Source organism: Oncorhynchus tshawytscha, linkage group LG09 (assembly GCF_018296145.1).
Source record: "Oncorhynchus tshawytscha isolate Ot180627B linkage group LG09, Otsh_v2.0, whole genome shotgun sequence".
NCBI classification, from domain to species: domain Eukaryota; kingdom Metazoa; phylum Chordata; class Actinopteri; order Salmoniformes; family Salmonidae; genus Oncorhynchus; species Oncorhynchus tshawytscha.
Window position 1 is genome coordinate 39,428,875 of NC_056437.1, and position 20,625 is coordinate 39,449,499.

The following is a 20,625-nucleotide window of genomic DNA, read 5'->3' on the forward strand; positions in this document are numbered from 1 at the left end:
GGTGTTTTTCCAGAGTCAGTAGAAAGGCCTCTTTACTGTCCTAAGTTTTCATAACTGACCTTAATTGCCTACCGTCTGTAAGCTGTAAGTGTCTCAACGACCGTTCCACAGGTGCATGTTCATCAATTGTTTATGGTTCATTGAACAAGCATGGGAAAAAGTGTTTAAACCCCTTTACAATGAAGATCTGTGAAGTTATTTGGATTTTTACTAATTATTTTTGAAAGACAGGGCCCTGAAAAGGGGACGTTTCTTTATTTGCAAGCATTTATAATGTTGCTATCTTGGATGGTCATTATTTGCACCCATAGCTATCTATGAATTTGAGAGTGGTTACATTTCTCCAGCCTCATCCCTCAGATTTTTAGCTAAACAGGGGAACCTCTTATAGTTTCAACTGCTGATTGTTGCTTAACATTTTTTTTTAAAAGGGCAGCAGTGCATTTTGAACGCACAACCCCTCCACGTTTTTCAACTAAACGCTCAGACCACTACCGTTTGCGATTAACTGAACGTTATACTACGTTTTTCCATACTGAACACAGCCCGGAGGATAATCTCATTTTGGGAACCTATTAAAACATTCAGTGAAAATATAAGGGTGTTAATTTTATCAATGACTAATTATGTATACATACACACTAGTCAGAATACTATTATGTTACTGTATATGTACTAGTCAGAAAACTATTATGTTACTGTATATGTATGAATTTTCTTTCTTAATACTAGTACTGAATATAATGTGTGTAAATATAATCAAGAATTAGAACAATGACTGTGTTCCTTGGTAGAAATGAATGAACTATCTTCAGACTGGCTAGAATGCTTATCTACACAAGACCTTGGCTCGACCATAAATTAAATTGGTAGGGAGACTATGTGGGAAGGCTTGAGATACTGCCTTTGTACCAGGGTGGGAGAAGAGACGGGTTGGTACTGGAACTAATGACGTCATTTTCAGTTTATAACCGGTGGTAAACTGTATCGTGTTCAGTACTCTCGTGAATAAACTCGGCTGATTTACTTTAAGACTGGGCTCTGTCCATTATTATAGAAGGGTCTTACAAATCCTTATGAATTGACAGTGTTTAATTTTAATTGGGTATTAAAACAGAGCAATTTAATTCCTGTAACATAAAGGCAGTTTAAAACTACCACTGACAAACATTGAATTTGATAGAAAGTTATTTCAGTGGAGTACAATTTGAGCTGAAGTTGCCGAACTCTAACACATCTCTGATAGTGTCACTGAGGGCTGATTGTGAGAGGAACACTGTTCTGTGCTGTACCTTTGGTGTGCTGGTCACCAGGATGCTGAGGGCCTGGGAGAAGGCCTGCTCTGCGTTGCGGCATCGCTGGTCGGCCAGGGCCATGTGGGCATCCTGCACAGCTGACATCAGTGCATCCCGCACACTAGGGTCTCTGGAGCTGCCGGATACCGCCTGAGTGGGAAGGGGTATCAGTGAGTCACTAATATCACACAAGTTGGTTTAGGAAAAAAAACTTTCCATGTGAAAACTACTTCAGGAGATCATGCATCAATCCTAGCTGACGTGTTCTGTGGTAAAAACAATTATGGGATGAATATACAAACTGTTTCAGAGCCAGGGAGGTGGTGGGTTAAACTCGCAGGAGGAAGGTACGGAGGCCACAGTACATTTGCATGCCATTAGTAATGTACAGTTATGGCAAGAAATACAAGGAAGGAAAAGCATCCAGCGTTGTGAAATCCTGTTTGACTTGTGACAATGACCTCATGTTACATGACGGTCTACCTTTTCCTTTGACTGCTGGTTTCTGTTCTTCCCTTTCGTTTTCTCTGAAGAGCAGGGCTCCAGTTTGCTGCTATTTTTATCAGCCATTTCACTGAAAAGAAACAGATCACTTTTAGGTGTTGACAATGCTAACTTCTGAGTAGCCTACCGTCAATTGCACAACACAAAAACTTAACTGAATATCTCCGGTGTTACTTGAGGCAGACCAAAAACAGGAAATCACCCAAGTATGCAAGGGTGTGCACAGAGCAGTAGGCAGTTGGTGTGCCACGTGATTCGACAAGCACTGTCAAGCATTAATCAAGTTGGCAAGAAAGTACATACCACACAACTTGCAAACAAAGGTGCGCCGTATGTGCTTTCCCTATACACAATTTTAAAAGAACAGATTCAGATTCTTGGTAGCGTTCAATAAACCAGAAAATATCCACTGCTTCCGATAAAGCCTCAATTATTTTCCACTGTTCGGGTGGACCAAAAATCTTAAATTTGCCATCACTGTTGTCATGATAACAGAATTTTTGGTATCACAATTCCAAGGCAGAAAGGCATATTATTAGCCGTAGTCATAGAATGCACTTGACCCAGCTACCAGTATCATCTTGCATTTTAATGTGTTCTAGCATGTAATGGAAAATCTTTACCGGTAAGAGGCATTAGAAGACATAAATTAATATTACAAATTGAACAACATCTATTGAAGAATAAAAATCAATGTCAGCGTTTACATAGCTGGCCATAAATGGTGCATTTTACTCTATGTAGGCTTCTAACACATTGCTTTCAACTACATAATACAATTAAGATATAGATATATCCACACATTAAAAACTCAATCAGTAAATGACATGAAACATTTGACAGATGAACCGAAAGTAAAAATCTAGTACCGAACAACTCATGTTCTAGTATCGAAAAACTGAAGTTTAGGTATACCGTGCAACACCCTACTGTTCATACACATTAACACACTAGTAATGCCCGTTTGGGGTCAATATACTCCTTTAAAAATCATTCATCCCCAATCAACAGCAGACCTGGTCTTTTGGTCTGGCAGTGAGGTGAGCCTAATGTATTACAAACCCGGAAAACAAAATCGAACATAAAACTCACACTTTCATCTCTTTAGGCACCTTGGTATTATCCACCGAATGTGCTCTTCTTGTACCTTTCACCAAGGAGAAAAGGGTTAGCTTCTGAAAACATGAGGCTCCCAGTGAAAAAAAACAGCAACTTGGCAAAGAAAGTGGCAGCGTGTGTTCTTAAAGGGACAGCTCAAGGAAGTCAAAACAACCAAAAAGGTGATGATAGGCTGAACTTGTTAGGTATTGACATACGCAGCTGACTCATATCAAAAGCATCTCATGGAACTTAAAAAGCTGCATTGTATTTACCACAAAAACTAAAAGGCCAAACTATATTTGCTTCCATTTATACTGTACAAAAATAAACTCAATTTCAAACACCTTGCTGAGTTATATGAACTAAGGAAATCAGTAAACTGACAAAGTCATTAGGCACTAATCTATGGATTTCACATGACTGGGCAGGGGAGCAGCCAACTGAGGAGCCAGGTCTAGCCAATCAATGATTTCCCCCCACAAAATGCTTTATTACAGACAAGTACACACCCCCCCCACACACACGTAATGATCATATTTAATCAGCTTCTTGATATGCCACACCTTTCAGGTGGATGAATTATCCTGACAAAGGATAAAATGCTCAGAGGCATTAAAACGAGCACAAATTGAGATAATAATTTTGTGCACAGAACATTTCTGGGATCTTTTTCAACTTATGAAGCATGGGACGAGCACATAACACAATGACTTTATATATTTGTTCAGTGGATATCAACCCAAACAGAAGACTTAATTTAGAGCAAAACAGAAATAGCCAAAAACATCCTACCTGGTTGTGTCTGGCTTTCCACCTTGACTTCCAAGCCCTGTGTTCAGTGACATGAAAAACATCAGAAATAAACAATAACTAAAACATGAGGGATGACAAACACTGAAAAGAATATTGAAAAAACACAAGATGCAACCATATCCGTTTGTTCATATATAATCTGTCAATTGGAGAGAAGAAAAAAAAAATCAGTAGACCCTAATATGGATTTCATATGACTGGGAATACTGGTATAAAAATCAGTTTATCACAGATAGCGTAAAAAAAAATGTAGGGGCATTGATCAGGAAACCAGTCAGTATCTGGTGGCCACCATTTGCCTCATGCAGCACGGCATCTTTTGCATAGAGTTGATCAGGCTGTTGATTTTGACCTGTGGAATGTTGTCCCACTCCTCTTCAATGGCTGTGCCAAAATACTGGATATTGGCAGGAACTGGAACACGGCGATCCAGAGCATGCCAAACATGCTCAATGGGTGACCGTGCAGTCAGAAAGTATTGAGACCTCTTTAGTCACATTACAGCCTTATTCTAAAATTGATTCAATTAGAATCTCTTCTACACACACCATAAAAGTGAAAACAGGTTTAAAAATAAAATACTGTATTTACATAATTTCTCAGACCCTTTGCTAGGAGACGGAAAAGTCTCAGAAAGTCCTTGAGTGGCCCAGCCAGAGTCCAGACTTGGACATCGCTAGAGAGACCTGAAAATAGCTGTGCAGCGACGCTACCTATCCAACCGGAGTGCTTGAGGGGATCAGCAGAGAAGAACGGCAGAAACTCCCCAAATACAGGTGTGCCCAGCTTATAGTCATACAAGAGACTCGAGGCTGTAATCGCTGCCAAAGATGCTTCAAAGTACTGCGTAAAGGGTCTTAATACTTATACATTTTATATAAAGTTTACTTTTGATCAATTCTAAAAACCTGATTTTGCTTTGTCATTATGGGGTATTGTGTGTATATTGAGGACATATGTAACCTGTGGAAACGTGAAGGCATCTGAATACTTCCCAAATGCAATGCATGTCTGGTGGGTATGCAGGCCATGAACGAACTGGGGCATTTTCCACTTCCAGGAATTGTGTCCAGAGCCATGTGACTGTACATCATCATACAGAAACAATGGGCCTCAGGATTTCATCCCCGGTATCTCTGCATTCAATTTGACATCGATAAATTGCAATTGTGTTCGTAGCTTATGCCTGCTAATGCCATAACCCCACCATGGGGAACTCTTCACAACTTTGATGTTAGGATACCGTTCACCCACATGACGCCATCTGCCCGGTAGAGTTGATTTAGCCGTGAAGAGCACACTTCTCTAGTGTGCCAGTGGCCATCGAAGGTGAGAATTTGCCCATTGAAGTCTTATGACGCAGAACTGCAGACAGGTCAAGACCCTGGTGAGGATGACGAGCACACAGATGCGCTTCCCTGAGACGATTTCTAACAGTTTCTGGGTTTGCGCAACAAAATAATTTCTGCAGTTTCATCAGCTGTCCGCGTGGCTGGTCCCTGGCCATGCCGCAGGTGAAGCAGCCGGATGTAGAGGTCCTGGGCTGGCGTGGTTACACATGGTCTGCGGTTGAGGCCGTTTGGACGTACTGCCAAATTTTCTAAAACATTCCATTCTCGTAACAGCTCTGGTGGACATTCCTTCAGTCAGCATACCAATTGTAATCTCCCTCAAAAGATTGAGATGTGGCATTGTGTTGTGACAAAACTGCACATTTTAGAGTTGCCTTTTGTACCGAGCACAAGGTACAGCTGTGTAATGACCATGCTGTTTAATCAACTTCTAGTGGATGGATTATCTTGGCAAAGGAGAAATCCTCAAACAGGGATTTAAACATTTGTGAACCAAATTTGAGAAATAAGGTGTATGGAAATTTCTGGCCTCTTATTTCAACTCATGAAATCAGTTACACATGTTCTGTTTATATTTCTTCAGTGTATTTGGTCTGCATAACAGTATTACTCACAAACAGGACTTTAGAAACATTAATGTCCATGAGATGACATCAATGCTTTAGCTTATCAAACAGCTCACTGATCAGTGCACAACACAGAGCAATCACCAGTTGCTGTAGTTGAAACTACTCTTGGATTAAGTCCTGTTTGTACTCTACAAGGACTGTTGGACAAAATGTGTCATCCTGAATGCAATTCATAAATTAGGGTACTGAAAGTTGAGGCTCGGGTCTGAGTAACTGACCTTGTTCTCAGGAACAGTGTTTTTAGCAGAAGGCTCAACCTTACTGGTGGGTTTAGCAGCCTGTTGTGACTCTGTAGTGTCTGCTCTGGTGTTACTCTCTGTCCTGTAGATAACAGTAAAACATCAGGTTAACAACTTCAAAATTATCAACAAATGCATGATTGCCGTTGGTTCGTAAACACTTGTATAATACTGTACATACCTTTTACTTGAAACTTTCTTAGCTGCAGTTTTATTTGATCTTCCAGCTAGAAATGAATAGATTGTAAACATGAAAACATAAAATCAAAGATAATACATAGACAATGATCTAGCAAAACCAGACTACCTCCAAACAATTATAAACTTAGAACAATTGAGGAACAAGCAGGGATGCAAACTGGTGAGAGCCCAACAAGGTGACACTTTGCGTTGCACTGAAACATACAACAAAAAAGAATCCCTGCTAAGGGGGAAACGCAGATTAATTAAAACATATGCACTACATGATCAGTCTAAAATAAAGTGATTAACGTAACCCTAACTCACAGCTAAAAAAAAATTGTAAGGAAAGCAATGTTGTTGCTTAGACTATTGCAAGTAACTCATTTGTATCTTGCAGTCAGCCGTGACAGCTTTTATAATAGGTGTGTGGTCACAAGTGCTCTAAGTATTGCACTTAAGGAAAAAACATCTTAAGTAGAAATGTAATTAAACAGGCATTATATTTTTGCTCTATTATAGTGCCCACTACAGTAGACGTCGATCAAGTGCACAAGGCTACATGTGTGCAAAAAGAACATTCACAGAGTAAAATAATTAATAATCCCCTCTCACGCGTTACTGTCAAGTTCAACACAAAAGCAATATCTTTGGGCTACACTGCACGTTATTACATTGTACACTTCTGCCTGTGGACATCTGTTCTACAATGTGCCAGCAGAGCATGATACCCTTAGTTGGCATAATTGATCTCATCGTCTTTCAGGCAGAGAGTACACCTGCCATACCCATTTTTATTCACCGTATTTAAGAGGGAAAGTGTGGCATTTCCTTCACCTATATTGGCATCCAGCATAAGCCAGGCCCAGCTACACTTGCTCTCCAAATCCACTTGTTTAACAAGTAATGCCTCATTTTGACCTAATTCTCTCACTCTGAAAACAAACCACATACTGTAGCGGGAAAACAGTAGTTAGTACGTTAACATGTCAGATTGCCAGGTTCCAGTAAGTAATGAACGCATTGTAACATGAGGAAAGGTGTTGTGCCGAACTACTACCCCCCTTTGTGTGAACGCGCACGCACTCAATTCTTTATTGCTGCAACTTACTTGCTAGTTGAGATTTCTGCTCTTCACTGCGTTGTCAGTTAAACCTACATTTCACTGATCTCAGTAGAAAGCACTTTGTTTGTCCTCTGATTGCAGGGGAGGCAATAACGTCTGCAGTTTGACCATTTGTTTCAAGTGTAGTCTATAAATAAATCTGCCAAAATTCATCTTGCCCATGTCTTATTTGACTAGTAGTTGATCTGAAATGTTTATAGCTTGCCTACATTTGACTCCCTCTGTTTAATACACATCCATTAATTATTCGTTTAGGTTGACTATCCTGATGTGAAATTTGTTCTGTAGAAAGTATTTGACTAATTGAAATTAGAAACGAAGCATATTTCAGCAAAGCCATTCTTGCCTGCTGAATTCTCCCTTCTATTTTGGGGACTGCAAGGCCTGGCACACTTCAGAATAATTTTGGTAGCTCATGTTGACCAGTAGTGTGCCACAGAAAGTATTTGACTAGCCATAAAATTAAGTTACTTAGACGGCAGGGAGAATTTCAGCAGGCAAGAAAATGGCCTTGCCGAAATACTCTTCTCCCCCACTTCTAATTTCCTTAAATTGTCACTAGAGCCAAAAACGTGTATAGAACCAACTTTACATCCAGACAGGCAACCAAAATGTATCATTAAAATCTGTGTGTTATTTGTCTAATTTTTAGACAAACTCAATTATTTGATCAGCTAAATTGGCTCATTTTTCTGACTAGCTAACAGATTATTCAATCCAGCTACTATAGCAAGATACTTAACGTTAACAACACTTGTTCCACCACACTTTCTCCCGCACCTCAAACTTTCCAAATGCCAATTGTTCAGTTACAGGTCATGAATTAGGCTTCATCAACTTATCACCCGTCTCCGTGGTCAGGCTTCTCGCCTACCGCTTGTTCGGTCTCGCGCTGGTTTACAAACGCGCATCACTCGCTGGTTTATGAGACTCAACTGAGCTCAGGCACATCCTGTTTCCATTGATCATCCTTGGTGTTTCTAAAACTTGATTAGAGTCAAGCTGTGGAAAATTCAATTGATTGGACATAATTTTGAAAGGCACACCTGTCTATATATGGTCCCACAGTTGACAGTGCATGTCAGAGCATAAACCAAGCCACGAGGTCAAAGGAATTGCCCATAGAGCGCCGAGACAGGATTGTGTTGAGGCACAGATCTGGTGAAGGGTACCATAACATTTCACAGCATTGAAGGTCCCCAAGAACACAGCAGCCTCCATTATTAAATGGAAGAAATTTGGAAACACCAAGACACTTAGAGCTGGCCGCCAGGACAATCTGAGCAATCAGGGGAGAAGGGCCTTGGTCAAGGAGGTGACCAAGAACACAATGATCCCTGACATGGCTCCAGGGCTCCTCTGGGAGAACCTTCCAGAAGGACAACCATCTCTGCACCACTCAGGACTTTAAGGTAGTTTCCAGACGGAAGCCACTCTTCTTAAAAAAAAAAAAAAAATTTTAAATTGTTTTTTAAGAAGGTACGACAGCCGGCTTGGAGATGACCAAAAGGCACCCAAAGACTCAGACCACGAGAAACAAGATTCTCTGGTCTGATGAAACCAATTGAACTTAAGCCTGAATGCCAAGTCTTGAGGAAACCTGGCACCATCCCCAATTCATAGATACGCATGCTATGATGCAGGTAAAGTTGCCTCGCACACCTACAGTGCTGGTCATAAAAAAAGCTAGCTCATGGGTGCAAACAATGTTCTTCCCCAAAAATATAGCTTTCTATAGCTACCGAAACAGCTATTTAGTTAGCAAAACAACATCTAGGTGTCATCTAAAATAACCAATTTATAGTTTGATTAATGGCGGCCGGACCCATCTATGTGAAGCTAGCCACAATGAGGATTAGCCACAACAGTGAACTTTGCAGTTAGCCTTCATTAAAAGTATGTCATAATTATATATTTGTATTAATTTGCATCACTGTCAATGACACTTATTTTGAAGGCAAACCGCAAATTCGACTTGTGGCTAATCCTTGTGGCTAGCTTAACACATAACCCGGGCCAATCGAGCCTCACTTGCCGAATGAAGCTAGCTGGCTGCTTATTACATTAGCTTTGGGGAACAGGGTTAAGTAGCTAGCCAGCTACTTAATTTCATGAACTAAAGTTACATTTCAATAGAAGAATACTTACAAGGATTCCTAAATCATTACTAAGAATGGAAATGACTGCAGGTTCTACTGATCATTGTTTTCATGCTGTTGTATTGGTGCAACCTAGGTACCAAGCTAAAGCTAGCTACCCCAGAAGTTTCGGTCGAACAAATGATGCTTTATTACCAACATCGTTCATGGCCGGTGTTGGCTGACTTTTGTACAGCTTTGACACGCAAAGTCCCATAGAATGCATGTCGTGAAGCTATTACTGTGCAACTCCGGTAGGGTAACATCAGAAAAATAGCGCACTTGGTAGTGTTAACCAGTGCTCGACCAGTCGGCGAAAGCCATCACCACCCACGACAGGACAGTTGATTGTCAAGGCCAATGAATTCTATTATCTTAACTTTAATGGATTTCAAAAATTGAAATTGTTACTCTTCAAACAACTGCTTGACCCAAACAGCAGACATCGTGGGCCAGTTTAGATGCTGTGTTGCACGTATAGCGCAACATTTTACATGGTGTTGTTACGTCATGTACCTTCGTTATATTAGGGTTGCACGTCAGCTTTGACATCGGGCGTTAAACTAGACATCGGCTGATACCGATGTTGGAATTTTTAGATAATTTCACCCGATTCCGATATGTTCACCAATATAGCAGAGCATCCCTAATCTGAATACTTATGTTTAATACATTCCTAAAAACCTGATTTTGCTTTATCATTTTGGGGAATTGTGTTAAGATTGAGGGAAAACAATTTAATGCATTTTAGAATAAGGGTGTAACATAAAATCTGGAAAGAGTCAGGGTGTCTGAATACTTTCCGGACCCACTGTAAACAAAGTTTGGATTAGCCACCCCCACTTCCTGCTATTGGATATGCAAAAAATCTATGGCAGTGCATCGGTCTTCGCATGAAGAATGATTTGCAAATGGGACAAGCTCTTGTTGGGAGGGTTTTTACCCACCCCTTTGATTTGTCATGGTAAATCACTAGGAGATTTACAAGGCGCCAAATTAATCTTGGTAACCACGAGCCAAGTCTTACAATCATCTCCAAATGTATCCTAGTAATTATGTTTCCCTACATGATCAGTTGGTTTTAATATGAAGTTCTGTGGGCAAATTTCCCCGTTACCTTTGCGTTCCTCTGCCCGGTGGAACTTGCTCTCCTCTATCTCTATGTTGAACTTGTAATGTTGCTGCAGCAGGTCCTTCATGCCCTCTGGGTCAGCCTTGCACAGGGTCTGGCCCCACTCGTTGGCCTCTATCGCCTGCTTGTGTTCCCCCAGTAGGAACAGCGCCTCACAATACCGGTAGTGACCCTGCCATACACAGACCACAGAGGAAGGGAAGATGCCATCATTCACAGCATAGACATTTTAGGAATGATAGTACTTTGGGCATTAACATTCCATTACAATCACACACCATATCCTTTTTGTAGAATGTTGAGCATTTCATGCCACACACACACAAAAAAATATATATTTCAAATCAATAGAACTAGCTTGCTGGTCAGTCAGAACATAGAGCTGACTAAAATGTATTCATTTCAACACCAGTGGGTTTGATCTTGGGATAGTTAGGGATTTTGGCAACGAAGCCACTTATCTACTTCCCCAGGGTCAGATGAACTTGTGGATACCATTTGTCTTCGCATTTGAAGTTTCCAACTAGCTTTAGCAGAATTGTTAACTAGCATTAGCACAATGACTGGAATGGTATCCACAAGTTAATCTGACCCTGGGGAACTTCATGAATCTCTAAATATCCCTTTAAACTGAGGGCAATCGTAATGGAAATTCAGATGTGGCCGTGGGATAATTGCATACCTTTGCCCACTCTGGTTGTATTAAAGTGGCTCGTTTTCCATCCCCAACAGCTTTTCTGTAACAAATGATGCCTTGATCATTAAACATGTTTAATGGGTCTGTATAAGTGTCCTACACAAACAGGTTTGTTTATCATATGTTTATAGTTTGAAAGACTTACAGATATTTTTCACTACGGATATAGCAAAGTGCTCGGTTCCCATAGATAATGTGGTTTTCAGGGCTGAAAAATAGATAGGATTATGTTATCAAACAAGAACTCCTTGACATACAAAAAAAATATTATTTATGAGTAGTTAAGTACACCATTCTGGTCCTTTGATAGACCAAATGGGAAAGAGAGTCATGATAGTGGTGGTCAAAGTATCATTTACACTTCAGAGACATTTATGGTGCCATAAATGAACATGTTCAGCAGGGTGTTAGTCACTTGAATAAACAATTAAAATCAAAAAAGGTACCGTGACAAACACATTGGGAAGCGGTAATGCACAGATAAGAGTATATGGGAAACAGCCTGACTTGATGCAATCACAGGCGTATGTTATATTGTCCTCCAACATTCCAATAGTACGTAAATCCAATGTTAAAACCACCACTTACTGATATTTGATGGCTTTTGAGTAACACTTGACTGCTGCATCATATTTCTTTTTCTGAAACTGATCATTTCCTCTAGTCTTCATCTCTTCACTTTTCTGAGGAAAGGAAAAAAATAGTTTTTTTAAATCCGACAAATCCTAATTGTCAGCATGTCAGAATTAACCTACCCATAAAACTTAGTTCATAAAAATAAAACATTACTATCAGGGGTTGGAACCGGTTCAGGGAATAGAACAGAGGACTGGAAAATAACATTGAAGGAACAAAGAAAGTGATCCATAATCTTCCGGAAAATAACCGTTATTTTAGAAGCATGGGAACTGGTTAATAAAGTGATTTTACGTTCTAGGTATTTTTAGTCCCACAAAACTTAAGTGCCTATGCAAAGCCCACTGTTACTCAGAAACTCTAGTATCTACCTGTAATATGAAAACCGTTGCATGTTTAGGATACCTGCCCCTCCCAAAGAATAGACTACTGTCTTGATGTTACAAGCTTGATTCAGAAGATCGTTATGTTTAATTAGCTACAGAAGATTAAATTAGTATCCTTTACTAGCATTGAAAAAGTTAGGGCTAGTTAACACATTGGATTTATTAACTACAAAATGGTAAAATGCATTTTAAATTCTGGTGCCGCTCTGCACACATACAAGACTGTTTTGCTAGTTAACTCAAAAAGAAATGCAAAGTTCCACCACAGAAGCCACTCCTATGTATAATTATGTGGCCCCAATTCAAATAATGAATGTCATAAGATGCCCAGCGCTTCAAGCCTCCTCAACCCTCTTTCTACCCACCCGCAAAATTTGACAAATTTTGCACCATAGGCTACTTGTCTGTCCACCAAATGTAAACTAGTTTGCCTGCTCTATCCACTGATTGGTAATTCAATGAGCTAAATAAAAATGCATTTTACAGGTAAAACGATACAGTACTTTTTGGTTCGAACCGGTTCAGAACATTATTTTGATGATCGGAACGATTGTAGTAAATTTCCCAAATCGTCCCCATTTTCACATAAAATAAGACGAGGCCATGAGTCCTTCAAGGTTGACAACATAAATTACAGGTTCTTACCTCAATAGACCATTGGCTGGGGTCCTGTGCAAGCTCTCGCATCATTTTTTTTCTGTCGACTCCCATGGCCTGTGTATAGTGGGCATCTGAAGAGAGAAGTTCATGTTTGTATTGGGACCCATTCACTGCTAACCAAGTTGCCAGAGTAGGATAAACGATGTCATATTTAATTGCACAGTGGTATTCTAGCCTATAGCCCAGTAATATTCAAAGTCGGTATCACACGGGAATTGGGGAGGGGGGGGACAAAACAGTTAACAGAGATCAAAGCAAACTTTGCCACATGCGCCGAATATAAGTGTAGACCTTACTTGTATTCGGCACGTGTGACTAAACAGTTAAGAATAGAAATTGTATGGGACAATATACAAATGTTTCAGAAATAATATTTAAGGCATTTATTGGTTCTTAATTTTGATTAATTATGTAATGAATTGAATGTTATTTATGTAATAAAAAAATAAAGAGATTCACAATTTAAGGTAGTCATTAGATTTGGGTGGTCTCCAGAAATTCTGGCTTAAAAAACAAGGCCCCTGCCGATAAAGTTTGGCTATCACTGCCCATCTACCATGTTTCACCTTTCAGCCTCCACAAGCTACCTACCACTAAGCCCTAAACAGACCTCAGTAGGTTAAGATCTAGTGTGAGAAGGCTGTAAAAACATCGGTATGAGGCTTACAGACAGTACATCATCACACCACCATATTAACAGCAATGGAGGACACACTGCCCAGAAGTGGTTCTTACACTCAGTGAAGATGAGCTGCAGGGCAGCAAAGCAGTTCCCCATGGGGCCCAGCTCCTGAACCCGCAGCTTGATGCGGGGCTCTCCTGTCCGCTCCAGCCAGCGTATCGCATCGTCCAGGACCTCCGGCACATGCTGGCCACAGAGAGGTACCAGTCAACAAAACACCTCTAGCCTTCACCATCATAACAACGTGTATAGCGCTGATTATTACAGAAAATTCTCAAAGCAAGAAAATCAATTGAGATGGTACAGATGGGAGATTAAACACCCCCATTTTGGCTTCAGATGAAAGGGTGGGGTTTGAGAGAGTTTGTGTTGGAAAGACTGTAGCTTCAGCATAGGGGGCATTGATGGTACAGCCAGAGAAAAAGTCTGACAAAAAGGCCCAGACCACATCCGCTTCTCCGGCAGACAGTTTCTCCATAGGTACAGGTCCTCAATTGCCAAACATGTAGCACCCACTTGGGTGACGCCACAGCTGCTGAAAAGCACATGAATATCCACCACATCTTGGCTGTGGTTAAGAACAGTTCCTGAGCCTCTTCTCCCATCTCTGGACAGCATGCAGTACTTTCTGTAATTCTTCCCGACAGATTAAACAAAGCCAGGGCTACATTATTTGAATCCAAACAGCCATCTAGCAATGAGACAAATATATACACATCCTTTACCCCAATTCTGCAATGGAGTCAAGACCAAAAAAATGTAATGATAATTATGTACAATATTTACAGAGCTCTCTGCCTAGGCAACTCCACAAGACAATACACCAAATCGGCAGGAAGTTCATGCGCACCGGGTTGCTAGATATCCCACGTGACAAATCAGGTTGAGCTAGTCTTATAATGTAATCAACGATTCAAATGTAAGAGCACAGAACAGGATGTTTTGGTGTCCTTTGCTTGGCTATGTACCAGCAGGGTGTATAATAATTTTTTGTTGTTGTTATATATATAAAGAAATTTTAAAAATCACTGAGTTGTTAAAACAATTAATATTGGCACCCCACTCTTTGGCTACCACAAACCGTAAGTAGAATGTTGCCCCATTTTTTTAGGCATTAAGAGAACATTCTTGTATTCTTATGAATAATTACTGTGCTGAGTGGATAGTTCCATATTAGAAAAAGAAACCATGTTGCTATATTAGGTAAGATATGAGCAAGAGAAAGCAGTGATACAGCATATTTGCATTTTCAGTGCATACATTACACTTACCAAGTTAAATTTATTGCTTATCCAGATCATATGCCTTGTTTGATCTTCTAATAACTGGAAGAGAAAAGAAGTGACAACGTGAGCCTTCAGGTTCACCACTGCAATTCCTGTATGGTTCCATTTATAGTAACAAAGACCTTACACATCCTTTTTCCATCGCTCTGAGGATAGCCTCCAATATTTCTATCTTGTGCAGTCTCTTCAGACTCAAGTCATTGCTGACACTAGAGAAAGTGAAAAGATATAACCATGCACATTAACACTACTAAGGAACAACAAAATGTGAGACAGGAGAGTTCATTAATTTGCAAGTCATTTCTTACTTTGAGTCTAAGAAGCCAACTTGCACAGCCCAGCGTGTGGTGTTGTGATTCTCTTGACGCAGCAGAATGTGGTACCAAAAGGCATACAATTTCATTAACTGGGCCGCCTTCTTTTTCAAAATGACAGGGATTTTATTCCATCGCTCATATATAACATCTGCAACATTAAACACAGTGTGATACAAGTGAAAATGTATGTTATTTTTTCCATGTAATTGTCAACCTCCACCTTGAATAGATATGTTTTTAGTCTGATAGTGGAGGATCTGAGTCACACCTGTCCACTCCCAATAGCCTTTCCACCCACAATTAGTGTGAGTCAGTGCTAGCTAGGTATTTGTGTATAAGGAACTAGCTAGTGTTCTACTTCTTACCTGGAGGTTGCAGGGCTACAAAGGGACTGTCTTTGTCATAGATCTGAGGAAGAACAAGAGGTTAATAATGACGTACTGCCACGTATTTATTGCATTAGTAGTCCATTTTCAAATGGATCTAGTTAGCTCACCGGTCCTAATTTACTTCACCATTTAAAATTACAGTCAACCATCCTCGTTTACTCACAAGTTTCGCCCCGTGTCTGATGTCGCAGTCCAAAAACTCTGGACCGGAGTCGGAATCTGACATTTTGGGAAGTCTGAAACAAGAATCATGATAATTTAGCCCAATGATAATACACAATAACGTTAACTAAATAACATAGCTAACTGCGTTGTCAAACTAGCTATTATTACTCAACGAACGTGTACCAAGTTAACGTACCACATGTGAATATACAGCTAACGCGGGCTAACTAGCTAGCTATGTTTGGAGATGACTAACGACGTTAATAACGTTACTTAACTAAACCAAAATTATAGCTAACGTTAGTTCCGCGGAAAAAAATAACTTAGCTAACTAAGTTTACGTTAGCTAACGTTACAACTAAATTGTGTTTCCGAACGATATCCATCTAATGGAGTCATTGTTTGGTTAGCTAACTGCAGATGGGGGAAGGGAACATCTGTCTGACTGCCAGAAGCCTCGAACTCACCTTGAAAGTTAGCTAACGTTAAGCAATCGTTTGGCTAGCTAGCAACTTGGCGCGGTTTTTTATTGGCTTTGCAGTGAAAAAAAAAACATTTAGAAATGTGGACACCGCGAACATGAAATACTGTTAACACGCTACAAAAAAAAAAGGGACGGCACACACGGACCTACCTTCTTGTTCACTTGTCTTTTATGGCAACATGCTCAGTTTACTACAGAGCAGGCGTTGCTGATCATACGGCTACATTTCAAAATAAAAGTCCCGTATATTTTTTATTTTACTTGAACGTTACAGGACGTTTTTCTGATTTAAAATCACAATTGTTCAAAGTGACTTAAATATACATGTACTGAAAAAAATATATATTATTGAAATCAATTAACAAAGATCGTTTTACTGTCTCACTTTTTAAGCTAGTACACCAGTTAAATACCCAAATCTAACTGCCTGTCGCTCAGGACATGCATATTATGATACCATTTGAAAGGAAACACATTGACGTTTGTGGAAATGTGAATTTAATGTAGGAGGATATAACACATTAGAGCTGGTAAAAGATAATACAAAGAAAGAAAAAAGCCTTATTTTTTTTGTACCATCATCTTTGAAATGCAAGAGAAAGGCCATAATGTATTATTCCAGCCCAGGCGCAATTTAGATGTTGGCCACTAGGTGTCATTAGTGTATGTGCAAAGTATCTGTTCAAAATGTGTCTGTTCAAAATGTTTTATCAAGACTGCCCAAATGTGCCTAATTGGTTTATTATTACATTTTCAAGTTCATAAGTGTGCACTCTTCTCAAACAATAGCATGGTATTATTTCACTGTAATAGCTACTGTAAATTGGACAGTGCAGTTAGATGAACAAGAATTTAAGCTTTCTGCCCATATCAGATATGTCTATGTCCTGGGATTTTTTGTTGTTGTTGTTGCTTACAACCTCATGCTAATCACATTAGCCTACGTTAGCCTACGTTAACAATCCCATAGAGGTAGAGTTAACAGTCATTTAAAAAATAACAACACAATACCAACGCTGTTGTTGGAAGTGTTAATGGTTTTAAACTACTGTCAATCCTTAACTGGTGTATTGTGTGATTTTAGGCATGCTCTCTCGGTGGCAATGCTGTTTAGCAAAAATATATATAATAAAAAATAAAACGTCTTCTGTTTTGTATGTTATTTTGACATTAATACCTGTCACATATCAGTTTGCAAACAAAGTTTTTTAAAAATTAAAAAAGTAAAGCTGCATACAAACATGGTCTCTTTTTAAAAAAATATCCAGCTTAAACAGACAGATGGGGATTTGTTTTTGTATGCCTCGAGTGGAGCATGGGGGGGGCCTCAAGCAGAGAAATTATTTTAATAAAAACATAATAAGGAGAATATTATGCCCAACTCATGAGGCCCCTTGACGATGTGAGGCCTGAGGCTCTTCTGCCCAATGGTAATTAGCCAGTGTTTGCCACCCCTCCGAGCCTGGTTCCTCTATAGGTTTCTTCTTTAGGTTCCTGCCTTCTGGGGAGTTTTTCCTAGCCACTGTGCCTTTGCATCTGCGTTGCTTGCTCTTTGAGGTTGTTGGCTGGGTACCTGAAAAAAGCATTGTGAAGAGCTTTATAAAAAAACAGGGCCAATTTAAAATTGTTCTCTTCAAAACATGATTTAATCCTGTTCTGTTCTTTTTTTAAATAGTTATTTAACCTTTATTTAACTAGGCAAGTCAGTTAAGAACAAATTCTTCTTTACAATGAGGGCCTACCAAAAGGTCTCCTGCGGGGACGGGGCCATTTAAAACATTTAAACATAGGACAAAACACACATCACGACAAGAGAGACAACACAACAGTACATAAAGAGAAACCTAAGACAACAACATAGCATGGCAGCAACACGTGATAACAAAGCATGGTAGCAAAACAACAAAACACCAACATGGTAGCAACACAACATGGCAGCAGCACAACATGGTAGCAGCACAAAACATGGTACAAACATTATTGGGCACAGACAACAGCACTAAGAACAAAAAGGTAGAGATAACAATACATCATGCAAAGCATCCACAACTGTCAGTAAGAGTGTCCATGATTTAGTCTTTGAATGAAGAGATTGAGATAAAACTGCCCAGTTTGAGTGTTTGTTGCAGCTCGTTCCAGTTGCTAGCTGTAGTGAACTGAAAAGACGTGCGACCCAGGGATGTCTGTGCTTTGGGGACCTTTAACAGAATGTGACTAGCAGAACATGCGGAGGATGAGGCCTGCAGTAAATATCTCAGATAGGGGGGAGTGGGGCCTAAGAGGGTTTTATAAATGAGCATCAACCAGTGGGTCTTGTGATTGGTATACAGAGATGACCAGAGGAGTGTAGAGTGCAGTGATGTGTCCTGTCAGGAGCATTGGTGGCAAATCTGATGACTGAATGGTAAAGAACATTTAGCCACTCGAGACCACCGTTACCTGCCGATCTATAAATTACGTCTACGTAATCTAGCATGGGTAGGATGGTCATCTGAATCAGGGTTAGTTTGGCATCTGGGGTGAAAGAGGAGAGATTATGATAGGGGAAACCAAGTATAAATTTAACTTTAGCCTGCAGCTTTGATATGTGCTGAGAGAAGGACAGTGTACCATCTAGCCATGCTCCCAAGTACTTGTATGAGGTGACTACCTCAACCTCTAAATCCTCAGAGGTAGTAATCACACCTGTGGGGAGAGGTGCATTCTTCTTACCAAACCACATGACCTTTGTTTTGGAGGTGTTCAGAACAAGATTAAGGGTAGAAAAAGCTTGTTGGACACTAAGAAAGCTTTGTTGTAGAGCGTTTAACACCAAATCCGGGGAGGTGCCAGATGAGTATAAGACTGTATCATCGGCATATAAATGGATGAGAGAGCTTCCTACTGCCTGAGCTATGTTGTTGATGTAAATTGAGAAGAGCGTGGGGCCTAGGATCGAGCCTTGTGGTACTCCCTTGGTGACAGGCAGTGGCTGAGACAGCAGATGTTCTGACTTTATACACTGCTCTCTTTGAGAGAGGTAGTTGGCAAACCAGGCCAAAGACCCTTCGGAGATCCCAATACACCTTAGCCGGCCCACAAGAATGGAATGGTCTACTGTATCAAAAGCTTTGGCCAAGTCAATAAAAATAGCAGCACAACATTGCTTAGAATTAAGGGCAATGGTGACATCACTGAAGACCTTTAAGGTTGCAGTGACGCATCCAAAACCTGAGCAGAAACCATATTGCTTACCAGAGAGAATACTATAGACATCAAGAAAGCCAGTCAGTTGATTATTGACAAGTTATTCCAACACTTTTGATAAACATGAGTTGTCAGCAGTTAAAAACCACTAATACTTCAGTTTCAAAACCCTAAACCATTTTGTTTCAGAACTACCAGACCTCTGACGGGGAGTAGCATGGGGGACAGTGCCATCTAGTGGAATATAAATGAAACTATTATTCCAGATATTATTAAATGAAGAATATTTACATTTCTATTAACTCCTTTTCAACTCATGTATATTTAACATGGCTGTTTAATACACATTTCGATGTTCACTTATAAGAATAATAACGTTTTTGAACATGTACTGATTGCATGATTTATTTCATTTACCCACCTTGGTAGAGTGAGTACCTATTTACAATTATAAACGGGGTAGTTCGAGCCCTGAATGCTGATTGCCTGAAAGCGTGGTATATGAGACCGTATACCACAAGTATGAAAAAAAACATTACTTTGGACTGTTCTAATTACGTTGGCGAGCAGCTGTGTTTTGCACAAGAACAACCCTTAGCCGTGTTATATGGTCATACCACACCACCTCGTGCATTATTGCTTAAATAACCACTCTTTCTGAACAATGAGCCTCAATACCTCCCCAAATAGCATGAACGGGGAGGATAGGATCAGAAAAATAGAACGCATCTTGAAACAAACTCAATTTCAAGAAAATGGAGGACCTTTATTTTGAAGCTGTTTGCGCGATGTCGGATCAGTTAATGTCGCTGATTTCACGGAGCTGGCGTGAAAAGAGTAGCTGTGTTCGAACACTCATACTAACCGCACTATGCCAAAAATTCCCGGACGTCGTACTAAATTCGACAAAATACTGCAAGCACTGGACACTATTTCCGTGCTTTTAGGGACTGTAATGCAATTCTTCAGAAAACGGGCGCGGCTTCACAACGTTTTCAGATTTGAGGAAAATGGCGGAAAATATGCAGCCGATGTCCGACAAGAGCGGATACAAATGTATTGCTTTAACTAATTATGACAAATGTTAAGACAATGTTGAGCAATGTAATACATTAATGACTTTTCAATAATACATTTTAACTAGCCAGAGAGTATATTAACTATATGCTATGTAACGAACTACCCAACATTTATTGACTTGATTATTCACATCCTTCTTAGCTAAGTG

General features: G+C 40.0%; 1 protein-coding gene across 4 annotated transcripts in view; it reads right to left on the minus strand.

Moving 5' to 3' along the window:
* Positions 1–16,438, minus strand: part of ttc3 (tetratricopeptide repeat domain 3) — a 31,304-nt gene extending 14,866 nt beyond the window's left edge. Inside the window, exons 1-18 of one of the 4 annotated variants that reach the window (XM_024431915.2) lie at positions 16,362–16,438; positions 15,726–15,798; positions 15,539–15,581; positions 15,165–15,321; positions 14,984–15,065; positions 14,842–14,895; positions 13,624–13,756; positions 12,874–12,959; positions 11,795–11,889; positions 11,352–11,414; positions 11,192–11,246; positions 10,495–10,681; positions 6,115–6,160; positions 5,913–6,015; positions 3,693–3,729; positions 2,892–2,946; positions 1,779–1,869; positions 1,293–1,445 (exon numbers count right to left, since the gene is read on the minus strand). In XM_024431915.2, the coding sequence (XP_024287683.1) occupies positions 1,293–1,445; positions 1,779–1,869; positions 2,892–2,946; positions 3,693–3,729; positions 5,913–6,015; positions 6,115–6,160; positions 10,495–10,681; positions 11,192–11,246; positions 11,352–11,414; positions 11,795–11,889; positions 12,874–12,959; positions 13,624–13,756; positions 14,842–14,895; positions 14,984–15,065; positions 15,165–15,321; positions 15,539–15,581; positions 15,726–15,788 (1,503 nt within the window). In that variant the 5' untranslated portion in view covers positions 15,789–15,798; positions 16,362–16,438. Of the gene's footprint in view, positions 1–1,292; positions 1,446–1,778; positions 1,870–2,891; positions 2,947–3,692; positions 3,730–5,912; positions 6,016–6,114; positions 6,161–10,494; positions 10,682–11,191; positions 11,247–11,351; positions 11,415–11,794; positions 11,890–12,873; positions 12,960–13,623; positions 14,207–14,841; positions 14,896–14,983; positions 15,066–15,164; positions 15,322–15,538; positions 15,582–15,725; positions 15,799–15,923; positions 16,113–16,194; positions 16,331–16,361 lie in introns of those variants that run through there. The other 3 variants (XM_024431914.2, XM_024431917.2, XM_024431918.2) reach the window with 3 other exon arrangements.
* Between the last annotated feature and the right edge of the window lie 4,187 nt (positions 16,439–20,625).